This window comes from Blennius ocellaris, assembly GCF_963422515.1.
Source record: "Blennius ocellaris genome assembly, chromosome: 9".
In the NCBI taxonomy this organism is placed as follows: Eukaryota; Metazoa; Chordata; class Actinopteri; order Blenniiformes; family Blenniidae; genus Blennius; species Blennius ocellaris.
In genome coordinates, this window is record NC_137658.1 from 12219658 (window position 1) to 12242267 (window position 22610).

Genomic DNA, 22610 nt, shown 5'->3' on the forward strand with positions numbered 1-22610 from the left:
TTAATTCCTTCAAGAGTTGCTTGGAAATAAAACTGAGCAAAAATCTAACAGATAACAGCAACAATGTGTGTAAAAATGTGTTCATATTAGCTTTGCAAAAATAAATAAATCAGGGCTGCTTAAATAATGTGGAAGGGCATCACAAATGAAAGCTGTAGTACAATAGCCTATCAAACTCAAGCAAGTGCAGCCGAAGCAATCTCAGAAAACTATGGTTTTATGATCTGCGACAACAGACCTTGTAGATATCAAACTGCCCTTTTTGATGCGTTTTGAAGTAATGTACTGTTGAACAGAAGAAAATAACTCCAAACAATGGTTTAATGAGAGCACAAAACAAAGGGGAAAAAAAAAAGAAACACTGGAAAAGTGCAAAGAGGTTGTCGTCTCGTGTTCACGTAGCCTGAGGCGCGTTCCACGACGCCATGTGCTGCACAGTGTAAGCTGCATCTCAAGGTTTACTATTTGAGTGGACATGTGTGTTCTGGTGCGTTCGACATGACAACCACAAACAATTTCACAAACAGCGGCGCCGCAGTGGCTAAATAATTCACTGTCACTGATATGACGGGAAGCTAAATGATTCATCTCTAGCCGTGCGCATGGACCCCGCGGACGGTGGGTGAGGGGCGACGTACCTCTAGATCTTAACGCTCTCGGTTCCGTACACGTTGTAGCCTTCTCTGTATGTGGCAAAGTTCTGGGTGTTGGTCGGGGGAGCCGGCTTAAAATTCTGTGCATTCTTGGCCAATTTCAGCCGTTTGGTTTCTTGCCGTGATTTATAACAGAACTCTATCAGAGCCACCATCATGGCCAGCCCCAGCCCTCCGACCAGAATATAGAAGACACCAGCCACATTGCTTAGGCTGAGAGCACTTGTCTTGTCCTGGGGGAAAGTGAATAACATAGTTAAGAGATTTGCAGTGGAGCCGGAGCAGCAGAACAAAATGCAGCCTGTATCTCTTCTTTGACTTATCTTTGACTCAACATTAGCACTACTTCAGTGGTAAATGATCATACTCTTTGCTATTGATGCTACTAATGGAAGCTTATGGATACTAACAGCTACAAGCAACAGAAATCAAACATGTATTAAGGTGCTAAGTTTCTCGTTTTAACTAACCTGTCTATCATTCTCAGAGATTCGTAAGGAACTCCAGACTGCCATAGTCAAACCGCTCTCCACTAAGGAGAAGGAAGCCAACTCTTTATGCTCTATCTGCTGGTGAATGTTGGATTCTCCCTGTCCTGTTCTACTTAGAATCATAATGGCTTCTACTCTTGACCATGTAAGGAAGCTGGTCAGTATCGCATAGGTCGACAGCTCTGAAAATCCCTGTCTTTTTTTTTTTTTTTTTTTTTTTTTTTTAAATTCTCTCAGACATGTACGTATATCTCTCATGGCAACACTGTCATACAGTACAGTCAAATTCATAGTAGATGAATGAGATCTCAATTGAAGTTAAAAAATACTAAAAATCAAACCATTTTGCTGCTGCTTACCTACCAAACATATTCATTAAAAATTTGTTCATTAGAGTTTTACTATTTGCAGTTTTTAACCCAATGAGCGTGGACGTACAAAGCTATTTAACCTCTAACCTGTGTTGTTTTGGCTGTCTCTCAGAGGGTTAAATAGTGAGTTTATTACATTCCTCGACCTCTTGTAATGTGCAAACAAAGCCTCCAACCTCATCCCGACGCAGCAACAACACTGAGAGGATACCCTACGGCGGCCTCGCCGCTCAGAGACGGTAAATTTGTACAAATCATTACAATAAGAGGCTTTGCTTGTTCATCACACCACAGGAGGCCAAAGAATCTAATAGACACATCTCAATGCAAACTAGTAACAACACAAATAAATCAAATTTTCATTAACAGTTTGGTAAATAGAAACAGCAGCATAATGGTCCGAGTTCCATGAATGTCAAGAATGAAAATGAGCAAAAATAGCATTTATCAACAACTGTTTACTGCTATGATTCACTTGAAAAAGCATACCTAAAAGGCACTTTGGCAATTTCCCCACAGTGTTATCATTATGGTTTTGACACAAAAAAAGAGTGTTTCTACATATTGATTGCATGAAAAAAGTCTCTGAATTCAATGGCACAAAAGAATAGAAGTGAACTTGGGGATGCAGCGCCTTGCGTAAAAGCCCCGTATCAGCTGCGTTACAGCTTGAGGCAGAAAAAGCTCAAATGCTAAAAAAAAAGGAAAAAAATAATATGTGTGGCAAATAAACAAAATGCATACTACAGATGTTAGAGAAGTCTTGTCTTGCATATGAACAGTACGTCAAAATGCAATTTGGAATCAGTACAAAAGACCTGCAGCGACTGACCTTACTTCCAGAGTCCTTGGTTCCACATTCACCCTTATCGTACCACCATTTGTTTTTCAGCTTGTCTAAGATGCCTTGTTCACTGAGTTTCAATACTGCAAGGTTTACAGGAGTTCTTCACGTGGGAAATAACATAAATAACATTATATTATGTTATTTTATGTTATTCAACTTTTAAACTACTACATACTTTACAAAGCGATAAAGCAGGGCACCTGGCTATGTCAACATCACAAAGAGCAGGCATTCTACCTATTACCTTCATAACCCCTAGTCTAAAGCCAGGACCTACCCATATCGCTTTGAGTAATCGGCAGACGCTGTTGACAAGTCGACAAGCAGGTACTAACAGTATGATCTGCATGTCATTGTATATTAAAATGGGACAGTGATCCGTGTTGACGGGGGTAGGGAAAGGACCAGAGGCTTTTTGTAAGGCACTTAACAAGTTCTTTCCACCTGGAGCTTTGTCTTAACAAACAGGAAGGAACATTTAATTAATAAACAACCAGAAACTAGCTTTGTACGTTAGATGTCATATTCACTCCACCACTAATAAAACCGTCACTGCACTGACAAGCACTCAATTTTGGAAGCTTTGCAACTACATTCAGATAGAAGCAATTGTGCCCCAAAGAGAGAGCTTAATTAATTCTTATGTGCTCCATCCCTGCATATCGCCCAGAAAACCTTATCTTCCAATTATACCAGATTAGTGTCAGATGAATGTGTCCCGACCAAACTGCACAGAGCTGCAGGACCAAACTCCAAAGTATCAGTGGAATAATTCATCTCAAATTTGCCCGTAGCTGCACAATCAAACGATTGACACAGCTGTTTGATATCTCTAGAAATTATATTATGACGTATTATATTGTGAATCAATATACATTTGCATAATATTCTGTTTCCCTAAATTACCTCAGCCCAAAAAAGAATTAAAAAAAAAAAAAAAAAAACTAGATGAAGCTCACACTCTTTGCAATCACAGTAGTGGATCATTTTGGTTTAGGTCAATCTTTCTTGTGAAAGTGTAAAGCAAATTAGGAGCAAAGAAAAATAGTGCATTGATAAATGAGTGACCTGACTACTCCCAGGAAACAATGTCCCCCGAGGGGATCCACGCAATGCATAATGCACTGAAAGAAGATTACACCACTGTATATCCCTCATAGCCAATCTGGGGAAAAGGACTGTGAAGACCAGACCATTGTCTTGGTTTGGAGAGACATTGATTAACAACGCAATTACCCTGTAACATGCTCTGTGTCTGAAACTCAATCTAGGCTGTGGACTATGTTGTGCCTGAGGGTACGAAACAGTGATGTTAACTCCTGTGTGAGAGGCTGTGAATGGAGCTGCATGTGCATGGCTGCATGCGCCTCCTGATTGTCTGTTGGAACATGCTGAGCAGGGCTGGGCCAAGCGATTCACTGTTTGGAACACAGCGCTCCAGGCCACTTTTATGAAATCTAAATGGAGCCTTCCCACTGAGTCCTGGAGAGCCCAAACAAGCCTGGAAACAGACAGTTGGGACATACCTGTGCATGATAAGAGATCGATGGCAGCACAAGAGACAGATGCTTTCAAATGCTTTGAGTAGCACAGGGAGGCTTTGTGACCTCAGTGGTGAGAAAGCATAGCGATGTTAGCAGCAACAGTGGACAATCCAACTTTTGAATCGATCCCGGCAATGAAACCCAATCATTTACGAACACACTTTCTGATATGTGCCTTATGCAGCATTCTGTGCTGGTGTTTGTGAGAGAAAAGAAAGTAAAAATTGATCATTAACATTTAAGTGTTCCCTGCAGTCCAAATCGATACAAATGACAGAGTATAGTGACACAATCTGCAGGACATGCAGCCTTCCAGCTGGTCTGTAGTATACGGAATTACCTTTTATGATCACATGTGTGCAGACAGCATACCTTTCTGTAAAAAAATAAAAAGGTTTCTGCAAAACTGCATTGTGAGAAATATGATGCTGCTACCTTTTATGCAATTTTATGAAAATAGCACAATGCTTCATGGCACATAGACTAAGTAGCATTACACTAAGTTGTCATGGTTGAGTGGGGTTCCAACACCTTGCACCATTAGCTGTCATAATGGAAAAATCATTCATCATTTAAACACACAGAGATGGAGAGACTTAAGGGTCAAAAGGGACACGGCTGGATTATTAATGAGTTCAGGCAGGGAGTGCATGTACTAAAATCACACCACAGGTAGTTTATCGGATCACCCATTAAAAAGGAATCACAAGTAATTTCTTTAATTAGAGTTCTCACGTTTTCCTGCAATGCTTCGTCCCCTCAAGACGCCGCTGTTCCCCTTGCCTCCCTATCGGCCTCGGCTGAGCAGCCATTTTGAGGTTTTTCCCTGCTAAGGAGGATCGGCTTTTAAGCTCATAGGTTCTGGGCCAGTGTCATGGATGTTTTGCGACTGTGCAGTGAAGTACTGCAAAGCCATATTTTAGGGGATTAGCAAAACTTCACCTTCAAATAATGGATGTCGGGAGTTTTTTTTGGCCCACTTCAGTGCAATGTCACAGGCAAACAAAAGAAACTTCTTCTTGAATTACACCTTCATGACTTAATCTGGTTTAACTGAGGCTATCAAAGCTACCGAGATTAAGTCTTAATACCTGGCACGAGATGATCTGCCCAACACGTGTACAACGGTGGATGAACAAAGCCCAACCTTTTCACAAGTGCAGGACAGCCAGATTTACCTTACCGGTCATTTTTGAGAAGCTGTGGTAGCTAATAATTGGTCAAACTAAATAAAAAGTCATATTCTAAAGCATATTTGCACTGTTTTGTAGGGCTATGAAGAAACAAAATGATTCTGTTTGTTAAGCAAGAGCTCCTGAGTTTGATCTGAGTTGTGAAGCCATCTGGTCAGACTGTCGGAAAATTTGAGAATCTGCCTGTGGGCAGCAGCAGCAGATTGATTGGCTGGTTGAGGGTGGACAGTTGGCTGGGTGACAGTTGTTCTATTGTAACAGCCTTGCCGATTACTCTGCACTATGGTACCCGATTGTGGTGACATCGAGGCTGACCTTGGAGTCACCTCCCCCGCTGCCGCACTCTCCCTTGTCGTACCACCATTTGTTTTTCAATTTGTCCAAGAGGCCTTGCTCATTCAGTTTTAAAACTGCCAGGTTAACAGCATTTCTTGAAACGATAAAACATAACTTGTAAGAAAATGCACAGGTCCGTGAGAAATCTAATGCAAAGTAATAATTGTACTAAGCATCATAATAATAGGTGATGGTCGTGAGACTACCACCGTCAATGCAGGATCTTAAGCACAGAACACTATCTGTTGGTCAGAATGGTCTAGGAAAGGACAAATTGTTTAAAAATTTCAGGAATACGGAAAGATAAAAGAGGCTCATAATAAGGTAGAGACAGTGTTAAATCTTGGAAAAGGTGGCATGAAGGGTTACGTAGTTTAGAACTGAAGTGTGCGGGATGGGGACACTTGTCATTGAGAAGAAAAGTAACAACAACAAACATCATGCAATTAACATTCGTCACAAGTGACAGCGCAGCTTTTAAAGGGCTAAATTGAAAAACCATTGAACTGTTAAATTAAAAGTGACAACACAACAGTCAGGTAGGACAGCACACAGGACAGAAGGAGAGATCGAAGGAGAGAGAAAAGCAACGGTAAGAGAGACATAAATATGAAATGAATGTTAGCTTTAGCCGTATTATCTGGATTTGATTCCTCGACTAGAAAATAGCAACACATTCATATGAAAACACTGCAGAAAACAGATTATCAATTAGCAATAATTAACCATTGTATCCAATTGCATTCAAAATCATGTTACCATTACCTCTGTGTCCATTAAAAAGAAAAAGAAGAAGAAGAAGAGGAAGAGGAAGAGGAAGAGAATGACAACAGGGGGACATCAGGGTAGGTGGAATACTATAACAACATGGGGAATATTGTTATATTATTCCACCCACCTTAATGCTGAGCCTTTGGGCGTCGCCACACCATAGCCTTTCGAGTCGAGGTTCCCGCCCACTTTCATGGTGTCGCACGGCTTCCGCTGCTCAATGTACTCGTTCATGGTGGACTCGAGGAGAAAGGCAAACTTGCCCTTCGACTTTCGTACCCGGGCTACGCCATCAGGTGTGGTCTTAACAAACACTGATGGTTCAGCAGATTTCATGTATGACCACATCTTCTCATACACTGCTATTTTGGATCGCTGCGCAGAGAGGAAAAAGGAGAAGAGAGGCAGTTTCAGAAGTTATCCGACAACCACGTACGTGTAATGGATTTTGTAGGATTTTTGTGCTTAATGATCACGCGACTTTAAGTGGCTCGTGAAGTATTTATAGACATCTTGAGAAGACGCTGTCTGATATCTTCAAATACTTCCAGGAAATACAGATGACGGACTTTCACCAGATCATGAGGTACAAGAATTTACAAAATCCATTTTCTTAAACAGCATAAACACACCCTTCAAATATGCTGCTTGAATCTCCAGTGTCCTGGATGTGAATAACAATAACAAATCATGTACAGTTCCTGGCATGCAAATTCAGTTTGAGTTGAAAAATACGGTATTTGTAGCTCATCTATGCAAAAGAAATCCCCTTGTGTAAGAGTGAATTGCAAAACCCGAACCCAACTTGCAAGAGTTGTGGATCTGATGGTGTAAAATTCAGACCCGGTGACCAAAGCACTGGCTTACATTTGCAATTCAACTTTCTGGGCTTATTACAGTCATTCATTTCAACAACACTGTTAATGAAATATTTCGGCTGTGACTCCAAGGCAATGTGTAAGAGAGGCAGTTGAGGTGAACAACAAGGCAACCCATCAAACAGTGACAAAAGAGGAGCCTTTTCCCAGTGCCCGGGGTCAGGCTTACTGAGTCTGTAAGAATCTGGGGGAGTTGGGCACTATCTATAATAAGCATCAATTAAATTATTCAATGCTGCTGGATTTATTTTGGCAAAGGCTTTTCACACATCCTGCATGATCCTGGTCCAAGTAGTGACGAGCCACTGAAGATTGGATTTCACATAAAATAATGCGCTGTCTTCCAGTTAGGTTCAATGAAAAGGCAAAAAGAGTTGACTGGATTAAAATAAAATGGCACATTATTTCTGCCAGGGATACTTGACTGTGGCTATTTCATCATTTTATATGACCATGGATAATAATACTTCAATAGTACTAGAATATAATGAGCAGCCAAATAATTGAAAAACAGTAAAAGTCCACAACCACAATTATGTCTGAGAGTAAACACGAAAAACTTGGCGAGATGAGCGAAATCTTTCAGTGCATAACATGTCACATGCAAGCTCACGTTTCTCTTTTCGAACACGAAGAAGAGGTCAAAACACCAAAAGACTATTGGATGGAGGAGAAAGAGAGAGAAAAAAACACATTTGAGTTTTTGGATAAAGCTTAATAAACCAAAAAATTTAACTGCGGAAAGACACTGAAGTGGTGTTTGTGCTTTTTTAGTAAGTATGTAATATTTGTTGGCTCACTGTGCCTTGTATTGTCACATTTGCATTATGCTTGTAGTTGTTCAGTTGTTGAGTTCTTAGTAGAGGTGCTTGTACATTAGTTGTCCAGGCATGTTGGTGTGTCTGCCACGTACAGAGTTTACATCATTGTGAGCCAAGAAAAACTGCTACTACATACACACATACAGAAAATGAATTACTAATAGGATATGATACATATTTTCTGACACAAACGCAAAGTAACAAACACAATCCAATTTAATATTTTTAATATGGGGTATGTGTTCCAGATTACAAAAAGTGCTGCAAGGCATTTAGGCATATAGATAATGTGTAATGTGATTTGCAATTGTGTTGTCTATGCTTGCAAATGTTTTTAATGTGTTTGAAAAGGAAACGTCAACTGCTGTTATTGTGGGAAGCCCGCTCAACATGACACTTATTTCTTGGGTTTTCTTAGGAGGTATTTACAGCATTGTGCCATTTCGTAGGTCTTGCAAGTCATTTGTGAATCTTCCCTGTTGTCCTTTTTTCCTACAGTTGACTTTGTGACTGATTATCTTCCATATTGTATATTTCTTTCTCAACACCGTGACCATCCCATCACTCCATAGCAAACTCTAAACCAGAGAGATCGATGCAGTGTCCAGCAGATAGTTGTGTCCAATAATGCTTTCATGCACATTTAACCTTCATTTTAAAACTCCTGGTTATGGAGTATGTCATTCTTGGAATTATGTTAAGATTTTAAGATCGACCATAAAACACTTGCAAGAAGAATGTATTTACTTGGGCATGCAGTTTAACACTCTTTCCACAGGGTTTTAGTAAATCACTAAGTTTATGTTGAAATAATTATGGAAACTTCTTTGTTCTACTGTATCGATCTCATGCTCTGGTTCTACATATTCTACTATGCAATTACATTCACATGGTAACTGTTTTGTCACTCTGATTTAATTCTTTCCAATAAATTAGACTGCCCCATTTAGGTCATCACATGTAGTGTCAGTGGATCAATTGCATTATGCTTTGCACTGTGATCTTGCACCACATGTTGAAGAGGAGAGGACTTACATATCGATAACATAAATATGGAAAACAAATCTGTCCCTTCACCCATTCAAAAACTCAATATAATAAAACAAAAAAAACGTTTGAAATGTTGGATGACATTTGGGAATACTGTATGGTTATGGATCACCACCTGCTATTGGCTACGTATATATGGACATCCATCAAAATGTTCTGTTATCTTAAAGTGTTTTAATATATTAAAGAGCAGAATTATTTTCTACAAACACTGTGCATTCATGTCAGAAGGTCACTTAACATAACATACATACATACATACAAAGTTCCAACAGAAACAATCAATCCACTTACACAGACTGATCAAATCATGAACACGGTTAAACCACCTCTTCCAATACAATCTTTAATCATCAGACAGGGCCAATCTAATCAGATAGAAGTGTTTACATGACATGATTTTAATAAAGTTAGTGTTTAACTGGATTACTTATGGATCTGCTGCTCAGATTAAGTTACATTAGATTTAACTGGAGAGAGTAACTAACAAAAAAACTGTTGTTACTTCTTTTTTTCAAGTTTTTATTTTAACCATTGTTAAAAAAAATAAACACAAAAAACCCCTAATAAAAAGTCAAGATAATCTAATAAAAGGCTCTTTTCTCAAGCTGAAGACTGAGTAAAATGAATGACAATGTGCCGAGAGTGCTTGGGTCCATTCTGTATTTTGTGCGCATCTAAAACACGCTCAACAGTCACATTGCTGTCTTGAAATTGTAAAAGCCCCCTTAACAAGAGCATATCCATCCCTAATGCATTTCTATTAATAAACAAAAGCATTAACCTTGACCTAACGAAAGTGCTTTACTGGCTTTATGCAATCATATACAATTTGTTTGTCGGCATCTGTCACAGAGCATGAGGCCAAGGGTGAGGATGAGATGAGACAGCAACATAACGCAAATTGAAAACTCCGTATGATGAATGTTGCCTGCTCAAATGGAAATGACTTGAAGTCGGAGTGATTCTATTTTAATGCAAATTTGACGGATGGGTTGCGGGGGAGGACAAGAGTCAAAGTAAGATGTGATGTTTTGGTCGACGCTCTTGTTCGCTGCGTTCGGTCTGCACGTGTCAGACATCATGAAAAGGACGGGAGTTTGGAGGACATTTCCCCAAAGACACAGGGCTCATCTGCTCATCTGTGGGGAAAGCTCCCAACGCCTCTTCAAATGAAGAGAAAAGAATGGATCTGGGCATTGATTACTGACGACAGAGCCTGCTGCCTCAGTGCTTTATGAAGCCAATTCATCAATATCAGCAGAGGCGAACTGCGACCAAAAAAACCCTTAAATAGGCCGATTCTGCCGCAACTCGAGTCACCAGCCAGATGCATCAGACAGAGAGAGAGAGAGAGAGAGATGATTATTGGCTGCTGGTACAAAAATGTGCATACTTGCAACGACAACACTTCACACACGTACAACACACCCCGTGAACATGCCAGCAAAAGTTGACTCTCATCTCTTTTAAAATATAATAATTCACTTTCCCAACTACAGTGGTCATTTAAAATTCAATTAGGGGATAATGACTCCAGAAGTCCATCAGCAATGAAGAGAAAATGTGTTGGGCAATTAGAGTCTGCCATGAATATAGCTTAATACATGTGTCAGTCTTTGGAGCATGCTGCTGCTTTGTGTAAAGAACATCGTATAATCACTCGTTCATACATGATTTTAAGTGAAAAGAAACAACAATTTGTGTTCGGCAAATTGCAAATGGAATAGCCTCGTGTGAGATGCGATTCCACGGAGGCAATCACACTGCTGCTCTCTGCGTAATCACATATCTAAGTAGTTGATCTCAGCCAGGCCTCCTACCTAGGCGACACAGTTACATCATCTGTGTAGGTGTTCCTCCTACAAATCTGTCTGAAGCAGCGAGTTTCCTGCTGTCGTGCACCACTCATGAAGACAAGCTCAGCTCTGTTATTCATAGCTGCTCGACTCAGACAAGAACTAAAAAGAACTCGGCTCGTCTTGAGGAAAAGTAAGGTTAGAAGGGAGTAAAAAAAAAAAGAAAAAGACGGGGAGTCTGGTGACCTATTTTAACTTTGTTATGGATGAATATGTAAAATGCTATGGAACACACTTTAAATGCGAATAGATAACTTGGTGCTGTAGAGCAAGGATTGGCAACTTACATAATTGTAAGGACTTGAAAATAATAAGAAATGATAAAGGATGACAGCCAGATTGTGACCGAGCATGTGCATTACAAACACCTGGTGAAATTAGGCAAAAGAAATTAAATATATAGCGTATATATTTAAATACAGTATATTATTTATATATTATTATTTATCAGTTAAGATGAAGGACTTTAAAATCCAAATGGTAATTATTTACATCACACGAATATTCAAAACATTATCGTTTTCCCCCCGCTCTTTTGTCTAATCCATATCCTATTTAATATGACAGAGAGTATCAGGTTCTAAAGCAATAGCACTGAATGTAGGATATATAAAGGAGCCTTTCAGATAATAAAAAAAGGATGTATCTGATTTTGTTGGAGTTTATTTCTTACGTGAGGAGTCTATTTTTTTTTTATTCTGCCTGAAATACAGAGGTTTTACTTTTTGCATCAACGTACAGAAGAGTCATGGTACTCTGTAGGAGCCTATTTCGTCACTCAGACTGATAAAAATAAAAATGCTTAATTGAGATTGCAGTGAGTTCCAGAGCTAGTGGAGAGAGGTCTTATTTGGATTTGCATAAGTCTTGTATTATATTGTTATCTGCAGAGGATTTATTTGAAGCGCTATAAAGGTTTTGACAAAAACTTAAGGAGACCATTAGTTTGTGGTTACTAGCTGCCTACAAGTGCCACAGATGATGACGCTATTACTCTTAAACAGTGTGCTGTATATCTTCGCTGTCTCGAGATAAAATGCTCACTGGCCCGTAAAAAAGTATTTAACGTCTTCAGTGATGCAGAAAGGAAAGAAAAAGTCATCACATGTTAGATTCCTGTATTTCATGAAGATTATTGCTGAATTCTGCTGTTTGAGATTCTCCAACAATTTCATTATAATGTCTGAGAGGAGACAAGTGATTAAAGTCCAAAGTCAAAGAAACTGACCTCTCCATTCAAAAAAAAGAAAAAAAAAACACTTAATCTGTATTGATTCGGAATTACGCAGCATTTCCAGACCTCTGTCCACTGCCCTTCGAACCGCTGCCTGTTTTTTATTCTTCTACCGGCGTTGCAGGCGGCTTTCATTACAGCCTCATCCACATTTGCTCCACTGCGTGTTTATCTAAATGCCATCTCCAAACAGCCAACACTACATTTCAGTCGACCTCACTCCCCTTCCATTTTGTTTGTAGACAGCACCGCTTTCCCTCAATATCCTATATGCCAGGACTACCTGTATCACAAGTGTGCAGAGATGAAAGTTGAGCCTCTGCGTACTTTGTTCTTTGTCATTGAAGTTCCACATGCTACACACTGAATACTAATCGCTCGTCTTTGATGCTTGTTGCTGGACTCCAATGGCACCTCCCATGCCTGCTGTTGCCGCTCATCGAAAGTTCGACAGGGCCCCTCTGAGGATGTGCGTTCCCTCAGAGGTTATGCCTATCTTGCATTAGTCACTTTTGTCAGCGTTCTCTTTTATGCAAACAGGCTGTAATCTTTACTGGGGCCTCCCCTTTACTCTGCACTGTATTGAAACACAAAGTGACAAGAGCTCAGGGAGTTGTGCTACAATGTGCTGCATATGACTGCAGGGCAACCTCAGGATTTCTAGTGTAAATCTCCAAGCTGGCTCTTCTTCATGCAACCCTGCCCTAATGCAGGTCTGCTCCGTATAAAAAGCTACTTATTAAACATTGTGTCGGGCCATGCAGAAGCTATAGTGTCTGTGCCACACTAGCTGAGACGTGAAATTGATTTTCATGCTTAGTAAAATGCATTGGCGGCTACACTCAAGCTGCTGTTGCCATTTCCACCACACCTGCAGATCAGTAAGATGCATGATGGTTAGCTGCCGAGGCCCAGAGTAATGTATAATCTTTTGAGGAGAATAGAAAACAATGTTGTGGTCTCATTTCTCTGCGCAATTATCATTCTTTCATTGTTACACTGTTAAATGAGGTGCATGAAGGGACAGCAGTGTGGTTGTCTTTGATGGTCTCACCCCGGTCTTTACACGTAATTAAACAGCCACATCAGCTCATTTTATCATCCCAGCCATTATTACCATCCAGCTTCTCCGATGTACATTTCAAAATGTAACCGAGCCAAGCTTTTAGATGGAATGAAACCTCATCAAGAGGATAAACATGGCCTCAGTGGTGCAACTCGTCATTTTCTAATCATCCAAAACACAAATATCCAACTGACTGCATGAAACAATCCATGACAGGAATTCAAATGATGAAACAAACCACAGTGGTGCCGTGGCGCATGACAGCTGCTATGTTGAGGGAGAGCAACACAAAGCTTAAAGCTATCTCGCATTGTCTCAAGGTAAAGCAACAGACAAGCTGGAGACAGAGAAGGAAAAGGGTGCCCAAACAAGCAGGGTAGTCTGGGGAAGAGGAGCCAAGAGTGGGTGAAGAGGCACTGCCAAATGCAGAGAGCTGCTCAGGCGTCCATTGGGCACGTCAGCAGGCTCCCAGGCCAGCTGTCCTAGTTGGTTGTGAGCAGCAGAATTGGAGGGGGGGGTGGTATCTACTCTCAGGTCTTTCTCTTTGAAAATTCCTCCACAGCTTCTGCACATTGTCTCCATCAAAAGGAGATACACAAGAATAGTGTCACTGTCAGGTAATAAGCCGCATGTCCAAACTGTCAACTTAACAGGATCCGAGAAAACCGCCTTCGAGTGATTTCATAAAAATAACCATGGCATAATCTCGCCGATGTTAGCACATGAAAACCACCTAAATGAGAGTTGAAGGATTTTTATGCCATGTTAGGATTAGCTATATTCACAATCCACAAATCTGCATAGTATTTCACTTTCATGAGCATCTTCCTCCTATCAGAGGACCTGGAATATAAACCAGGTGAAATCATAAAATATTAAAGGCCACCAATGTCAGAGATGATGACATATGTCTTGTTTCAAACATTGGACTTGATTTAAAATTTCCAGCTGGCTGATGCCATGTGGGTCTAATTAAGCCTGAATGCATTTCCTGAAAAACAGATTTGAAATAGAGCTTGAACTCCTATTAATCAATGTTTTTTTTTTTTTGGGGGGGGGGGGGGGGTTTCTTGTCAGCCTTCTGCAGCTTTAATTAAAAGTCTCTTCGAATAGCAGTTCACACATGTCATTTCCTATTTGAAGTCTTGGGATGTAACTAACTCACTCATTATACAGAACACAGAGAAACCGCCACTCTCCGACCACTTCTGCATTGTTCTACCAGCAGACCTTTGCTGGCTCCATTGTTACTTAATCTGTAATTGGCATCCATCTTGTCTTCTACGCAAAGAATCCATACAGTACACTTCATATACACCTGTGCAGGACCGTCGATGGAAGAGAGAAATGATGATAGGGTGTTCTGTGGAGACTAAAGCGATGCTGTCAAGCAAATCCTATGCCATGTTACCCTGAATATACAGCGTTATCTTCACAGTAGACAGTCTTTTATATCCAGCTCCTAAGAGTTTACAGCCTGTAAACAAAAGGGTTTTAAATATCAAACTCTGCAGACGCTATCTTGTCCCTTTTTGTCTGAGAAAACACGGACTTGATTCTGCATTTTGTTGTTGTGAGCAATTCAACCCAGGGGTAATACAAATGAAGTGCTCTCTCTGCCAACAGACTGCAGCTGCGAAACATATGAATTGTTTCTCTCCTGCTGATGAGTAATGAGGGAGCGCAAGATAAAAGACTGTCATATTGCCTTTTCACCATCACAAGCAGAGTGCTGTTTCATTAATTCTTTTTCGGCATTGAACTGCTAATGCAGGCGCGCCACGAGCAAAGACGTCAATGAGTTTCACAGCAGAAGCTCAATCACCTTGTGGATATGCATCGCTGTTTCGCTCCTGCGTGATGGAGCGTGCGGTCGTCTGTTGGAAACTCTGTACCTTAGCTTCAGATCTTCACTAGTTCTTAATTTAATTGCCACGCCAGTCTCTCATGCCGATGGACATATTGCTTAATTCTTCGAAAATGTCTTTGAGAGTGCCTCGTCTGACCTGCAGGGCTCTTCTTCATCAGGTCTAATTTGCTGGCCACGGCCAGCTCGCTAATTATGCTTCGTGAACTGACCCTTCTGAGTTTGGGTCTGATGTGGGTGCTTTGATTAGACTCCTATTTTTTATGTATTTTTTTTTTTTTTTTTTTTTATCACCTCTGAGTCTTCCATGTTGTTATCACGCTTTCTGCTGACAGCCCCGGAGCTTCAAGGTTGCACACTGCAGTACTGCTGCATAAATTGTGTGTCTGTGTCATAAGAGTTCAAGAACCGCTTCTCAGTCAACATGCCTCATTTGGAGCAATCTCTTGGAGGTCAAGAGTGCATTACTAAAGGTACAAAATGGAAAAACTGTAAGGAGGAGTTGATCAAGGACATTATAAGGAGCAGGTTTTATGACTCAGTGCGGCTGAGTGCCAAAAAGTTAATCCTTTACATTATTTGCCATTCGAGCTGAAAGGAAAGAAGCCACTGGTTGATTAATATGGTGCTGCTGCTGTGTGTGTGTGTGTGTGTGTGTGTGTGTGTGTGTGTGTGTGTGTGTGTGTGTGTGTGTGTGTGTGCGTGTGTGTGTGTGTGTGTGTGTGTGTGTGTGTGTGTGTGTGTGTGTGTGTGTGTGTGCGTGCGTGCGTGCGTGCGTGCGTGTGTGTGTGAAACCAGACAGTTTTCAGACACTCACTCACCCTAAAGAATTCTTTTGTAGAGCCTGAGTCCAGAGTGCCATATGCTATCTCTGTCTGCTTGGCCAGATCTTCAGCGCTTTCAATAGGAGAGACCATTCTTTCCACTGTCAGGAAGGCAGCCAGGTTGGCTGTGTAGGAGGAGATGATGATGAGGGTGAAGAACCACCACACACCACCGACAATACGGCCTGACAGCGACCTGAAACAGGGAGGTTGATGAGAGGGAAACACGGAAATGTAATTACACTGCGACACGTGGTGCCCATCAACCCGCTAACATCTACCAGTTGTGTTTAATTTACAGTAATCAGAATTTCCGTGTCAGTCACTAAAACAAGCTAGTGCTGCGTCGGCACTCAAAAAAAGCACAAGTTGTAGCAAATTCACATCTTCTTGAGATGGCTGTAAAACAGCAATGGTGAATGAAAGTAAATGTGTTGATTTTAGTGAAGAAACTTACAAAGCAGACTATACATCTATAACTGTAATAACTATGAAATCATTGAAAAGTTGAAAAAGAAACTGATAAGAAATAAAGATGACTAGTTGATTCTGTAGCAAGTATCATCACATATCATCATGTGCAGACTACATTTCACGTCATGGTCTATTTTTCTGCCTACTGGGTTTTGCTGTCCCCTCCTGGTGTCTACTGGAGCAAACCCACCTGGGCGAGATGTCACAGCCCTGCTGCATGAAGGCGCCCAATGAGAACCAGAGGGAATTGAAGATGCCAAAGTCATTGGGAGGATCGGGGGGTGTCTGGGGGTCTTTGGTCTCGTCCTGTTCTTCCAGGTTCCACTCATAAGGACTGAACCGACTGACCAGAAACAGGACCACGCTCACCCCAATATAGGCAAACACTATACACATCCAGATTTCATAGGCCAGCGGGTCCAGGAAGGAGAAAACGCCGGGCTTGGACTTTTGTGGCTTCTTTATCATAATGGAGATGCCCAAGCTCATAAAGGGCTTGGAAAAGTCTATCACCTCCTCTCGAACCAGAGTAATGGTGAGAGGTGCAACGGCTATATCTGCTCTCTGGAAACAGGAACATGCACAGCAAGTGTTAGTCATGACCTGCTTAGAGAAACAGGTCACTTTTAAAATGCATGTGTGAAAAGGCTGGAGCTGGAAAGGGAGAGTAAAAACATGTTGTTTTTTTTTTATCACACATTTTGCACATATTTTTCAGAAGTAAGCCACATCCTGTCACATATTGAAGTCAGATAAAAAAATTAAACATTGGGAAAACAGAGTCATGACCTGGGTTATGAGCAACATCTCAGAGCAAAACAGTGAAATTTGTCCAAATAATACATTTAAAAGTATGAATGGGACAAAGCCCTCAATTCAGACAGGTAGCTTGAAAACAATTCAATAAAGAGGAGGTGTAATTGAGCTATGTTGGTTCTGAAGAAATATTTTTTTTTTTAATCAAATCAAAACATTGGGATTTCCACATAATTTCCATTTACGAAACATTAAAACAAATGTGCATAATTCGAGCTCATAGTAAGTATCCAAACGCAAGGTCAAGTCTTTTCCTGACGTACCACCAATTCCAGGTTAGAACTGATGAAAATCAAAAACACAGTATCTAAAAAAACATAATAATTTCATTTGATGGGCTCATTTCGATTTTTATTTTTCCACCGGAGGCAAAAATTTTCACAATTAAAATTTGAGAGGTACTCAAGTAAAAATAAGTGACAAAACAATTGACTTTTCAAACATCCTAATTTTTAACAACACACTTGTAGTTTAAGTATGTCTATGCTGGAAGTGGTAAAAATCGCAGATTATTTGGAAATCGGAAAGCATTGGCTGTGTGCACTTTATCGCAAGCTTGTTTGATAGATTTTCAAAACAAAGCTTATTCTGCCATTAGTTGTTTTGTTTTGTTTTTTTTCCCAAGCTGTTTCTCTTTATCTCCCTGGTTTGCTCTGCTGCTTCAATCACATTACATTATCAAAACACATCCGTAGAGGTGGTGCTGCCTTTTTAGAAATCACAGTGCCTTCTTCTGTAAAAGCAATCCAAAAATAATTCATCATGTTAGACAGTGTTACTGAAGCTCGTGTGCATGTGATTAATTAAATAATCGCTCCTCTTCAAAGCCGCCCCTAAGAAAAAAGATAGTTCTTAGTAATGGGCTGTGTTGTCCTTTTATGTTGAAACTGAGAAAACATTGGATTGAAGCAGAAAATGAGGCAGAAAACGTTTCTTACAAGGTCAGACTGGGAGCAACACAAATAGAGCCAATAAACATGACTGTTTTCTTTACCCTGTCAACACGGCATTGTGACGGGCTATAACCATTTAATCCTTGTGCAGGCGTAAGCAGCATTCAATCAATGGTGAGGGAAACAAAGCAATAAAGTGCAGCCTCAGGCCTAACCTTTAAAAGACAACTAAAATCAAATTAATTTACTGGTCAAAAGGTCAAAATGTACAAAACTATTAGTCCCGGCCCACATGCTGTAAAATTACAGGACCGGAAAGAATTGACAGTGATGTGACTGTTCTTTCTTTTTTTTTTTTTTACCTCCCATCTGCAAGGAGTGGACTTTTCCCATTTGAAAGATAATTTGGTGGCGATAGCACATCAAACCAGGCAATCTCTCAGCCTGATAGTTAGGAAATTGAACAGATGAGGAAGCCTAACCCTCATGCATTTCGTATTTGGCCCCTGTTCAACTATTGTGGCCTTGGGAGGAAGGCGGCTTGGGCGCAGAGACGGGGTGGGAGGGGGGTTAATTTAGGAATGCTGGAGGTGTTGCGAGAGCTCGGGCGCTGTCAGATGTAAAACACGGCATGACCCTCGGCTAATGTGAGAGGTTCAACCTTTATGGAGCGCAACACATATGGATGCCGTTGTTTCAAAACCGCTAACCGCCATTTAGCTGTCGATTCTGTGGCAGATTTTCTCTGCTGTGAATTTACAATGTGGCATATTCATCATACACTTGAAACATTGAACATAATTACACATTCACTTCAAAGCGGTACAGTCTTTCATTCATCAAAGTGATTACAGTATGTTTGCCATATGGACTTATTGTTTTCATGTACCTACCTCCGTCTCGACTGCAAAAAAGAGAGAGCGTTCTAGGCTAAGCAAGAAGGATTAATTGCAATGAACAGCACTGAGAAATGATTTCATTTTCTCCGTCTCAAGATGATCACCAACTCCCCAATGCTTGAGGCTGCGTTTGACAAATTCACTCACAGCTGAGCGTCCTCACACAGCATTACACTTTGAACTGGGCAAGAGCTGATGAGTTCACAACGGGTTGGTGATAACCTTAAGACAGAAAAATGAGATCTCCTCTCATGTTGAAGTTCCTTGCAAACTGCCATGTAATCAGTGAAATCGAGACTCCCAGTACTCACCCCGTAGACCAGTTCACCCACCATCCCGTTCCACGTCTTGGTCTCAGGGTCTCGGGCTCCGTACTTTCCATCCATTACTATAGACAGTTTGTACTTAATTCCAACATGTTTGGCAATCTCAGATGCTAAATCGACGCAGTAGCCTTCATATCTGTCATTCCCCTCCAGATGCATATAATTTTTCTTGTACATCACATAAGGAGCTTCCTGTTGATTCAAACACACGCTGGTTTATTCACTCCCATGCCTTCGCACGGATTCAGTTATACAGAAAATATGCAAACATGCACCCATATGTGTCCGTGCACACTCACACACGCCCACACTCATATGTACTCACAGATTGAAATCATTATAAGCTGTTTTAACCACATCCATGCAGTTGTGCATACACAGATGATGCCCTGCGAATGCACAAATATGCCCTGATAACAGCAGCGTGATCACATGGTCGCACTGCTTTCATCAAGCCGTGGCAGCCAGCAGACACCAAGCCCAATGTGCCCGACCCAATTTGATCCAAAGGGTGCAACTCTGGTATAATCACCAATGGTTAGTGAATGGGGACAACAGCAGGGGGTAAAACTCTTTTCTCTGGGACAATACAAAAGGCCAAACTGACTTTTGATAGGGTGGGAGTCATCGGGAAGGTGTGGGTCAGCACAGGTGGGTGTGGATGGGAATGGGGATGGGTTTCATAAGTAAATGCCAGTGACAGGAGAGGGATCAGAGTGTGCCCATACTATCCCGTCATATTCAAGCACATTGCACTAATGCAGAATTTAAAGGCTATTTCATTCCAAAACAAAAATGATAAGTAAATGAACAAAAATTAGAAAACAAAAAAAAACAAAAACAAAAAGAGCCAGTATTTGTTATTAAAAGTAATAATGCAAAAAGTACTTTATCAATAAAAATAATTACAATGAAAAATCTACATCAGGAGAGCAGGAGCGTGCTAGTTTTACTCTCCTTTCCAAACTGCTGAAGCTGCTCGCCTTTTCTGTTACTGAGCACATTGTCATCATCATTATCAAACAGTATGACTGCTCAGGAGAGCAGGCATTGTCATTACAGCCACACACAATTAGAGTGCAAGTAGAAGAGCAATGGTTTGTTTGTTCTGTGCTGAATGTATCCCCCTCACCTTGGATCAACTAAGTATTTCCCTGCAGTTAACACATGTTTACCTCCCGACTGTATTTCTCATCTGGAGATGTCAAATGTTTCCACTTGCCTATCGAGTGAAGCTTGTTTATTGCTTGGAATACAAATCAAACTGTGCACAATTTCAAGAGACACTTATCGTTTTCTGAAAATTTTTCCTTTCATGATTGAGAAATGTTTGCAAAAGATGAGGTACTTCATCAGGTAATTATGGCAACATAATACGGTCAGTAAATACAGTAGCAATGGGAGCTGTCCAATAAGCTTCACACATTTAGTTGTGCTAATACTGTTTAAGAAAAAAAGTATCTAAAACACGTCTCTCGTTTATCATCCTTTGGACCCAACAAATTATTTAAAAAAAAATACTTCTTTAACACTGGAAGTTATGTATACTTCAACACAGAACATATGGAAGGGCAATGAAAAATAGATTGGAGAAGCAATAACAAGGGAAAATACCACACCTTCATATCCCCCTCCAATACCGTTTATTTTGCTTTGCCCTGCTTGGAAAACCATTGCAGTATCATTCTGTAGTCATTCTGCGGCCAGTCTATCCCAAGTGTCATTGAACATTTACTTGATGAGGACAGACAGGTCTACTTACGTATGCGTTTGTATGCTTTTTATAATTGATGGAGTCAACCATAATCATTTATACCATTATTGTGATGTCACTGCTACGACAGGCCACTGAAGTATGGGAAATCAAAATGCTTTGACACCCACACAGATACAGTTGAAACACTCCCCACGTCGGACCGACTGTTTCAACATGTAGTGAGTGGATGGAAAGCAACACAAAAAAGATGTGGTTCTACCCGCCCAGGACAGAATGTATCACTCATTGGAATCAACACCATGACCTTGAGTGGCAGAATAAGTGAAACATTTATAACTGCATGGAAAGTGTACCATAATAGTAGTGACCACAATCGTTCGGTTTTCCACTGAGGAGTCGTTGGAGACCTGCGGGTCCATTATATTTACAAATCGCGTGTACTCGTTCCAGTACCCAATCTGCAAAGACAAAAGAGTGGTAAGTGATAGAGACGAACCAGTTTATCTTATATAAGTGAAACGAGCAAGTATCACTGGTAATTACAGTAAAGTATGGCTCATAAATACAGCAAAAGTCCATTTCATGGGGTCCTACTACTTCTGCCCTGAAGTTCAGCCAGTACAGTTGCATATGAGAAGCACACCAGAATGACATACATTTCCCAGTAACCTCAGCTTTCTAAAATCAACATGCATTTAAGTGTTATGATTACATAAATATCACTGGCTTCATTGAGCAGTTTCAAACAGCCGATTGTGCAGAAACTGGTTGGTCCCGTGCAATATATGAGCATATGGCCGACAACTCCGCTCCCTCCCTCCCTCCACCTTCAGCTTCCCAGGTTTAATGCTAAATAATTGATATTCAGGCCTGTGAACTGCACACACATTTAATTATTTAGCATAATATTCCAGTGGCTCCACATTTTCTCCCGTGCACAGACCTGCTAATTCAGTTACTCCACATTCTGCTGTACAGATGCTCAAGTCAGACCAATGTCAAGTGTTTGTTTGCCCATCTGAAATAATGGCCGCTCTGGCTCACGATGAAACATGTTGCATATGTTGTTGCCAATAGTCTAACTGTTGCTGGCTAGGCTTCCCCCCTTCACATCTGGTCTGCATTTGTTTTAGTTTTTTTTTTTTTTTGCCTCAGATCTCAAAATGTTTTGGACAAGCAGGTGTACAAGAGCGCACCAAGTTTCTGTACCAAATGGAGGCGCTAGAAAGCAGCACATTTCTCAGACTTCAGCACCCAACAGTGGATACTGTGGTGGCTGCAGTTTGCAGACTCGCCAGCATTGGGAAAACTCTTAAATGTTTACTCTCTTGTTCGACAGCGATATTTGAATAGCTTTGCTCGGGGGAAACGACTGTTTGGGAACTGCGCTGTGGAGAGCTGCTCCAGAGGCAACGTCCTGATTTCACCCCAAAGCAGCGGGGACAGATATCAGCCCATACATCACTCGTGACAGTCCCAGCTAAGAACCTTCATCCTCTAACTGTCACTGGGGTGACTCGGGCTGCAGGTCCTGACAAAGTGCCGTGCCCAGCTTGTCTCATCTTCCCTCGCTCCCTCACTCTCCGACTGACCTCCTTTTCTCCCACTCTCTTTCTCCATCGCTCTCCCTGCTTTCTCATCCTCCACGTCGCTGTGCTGGGATGTGGCAGTGGCTATGCT

The 22610-nt window shown here is 41.0% G+C and overlaps 1 protein-coding gene across 2 annotated transcripts in view; it reads right to left on the bottom strand.

The window, feature by feature from the left end:
- Positions 1-640: 640 nt before the first annotated feature.
- Positions 641-22610, bottom strand: part of gria3b (glutamate receptor, ionotropic, AMPA 3b) — a gene marked incomplete at both ends in the record, with an annotated part of 83593 nt that continues 61623 nt past the window's right edge. The window contains 7 exons of one of the 2 annotated variants that reach the window (XM_080502788.1): positions 641-886; positions 2348-2462; positions 6334-6581; positions 15803-16001; positions 16470-16843; positions 19199-19405; positions 21284-21388. In XM_080502788.1, coding sequence (XP_080358914.1) covers positions 641-886; positions 2348-2462; positions 6334-6581; positions 15803-16001; positions 16470-16843; positions 19199-19405; positions 21284-21388 — 1494 coding nt within the window. Of the gene's footprint in view, positions 887-2347; positions 2463-5414; positions 5530-6333; positions 6582-15802; positions 16002-16469; positions 16844-19198; positions 19406-21283; positions 21389-22610 lie in introns of both variants that reach the window. The other variant, XM_080502787.1, reaches the window with a different exon arrangement.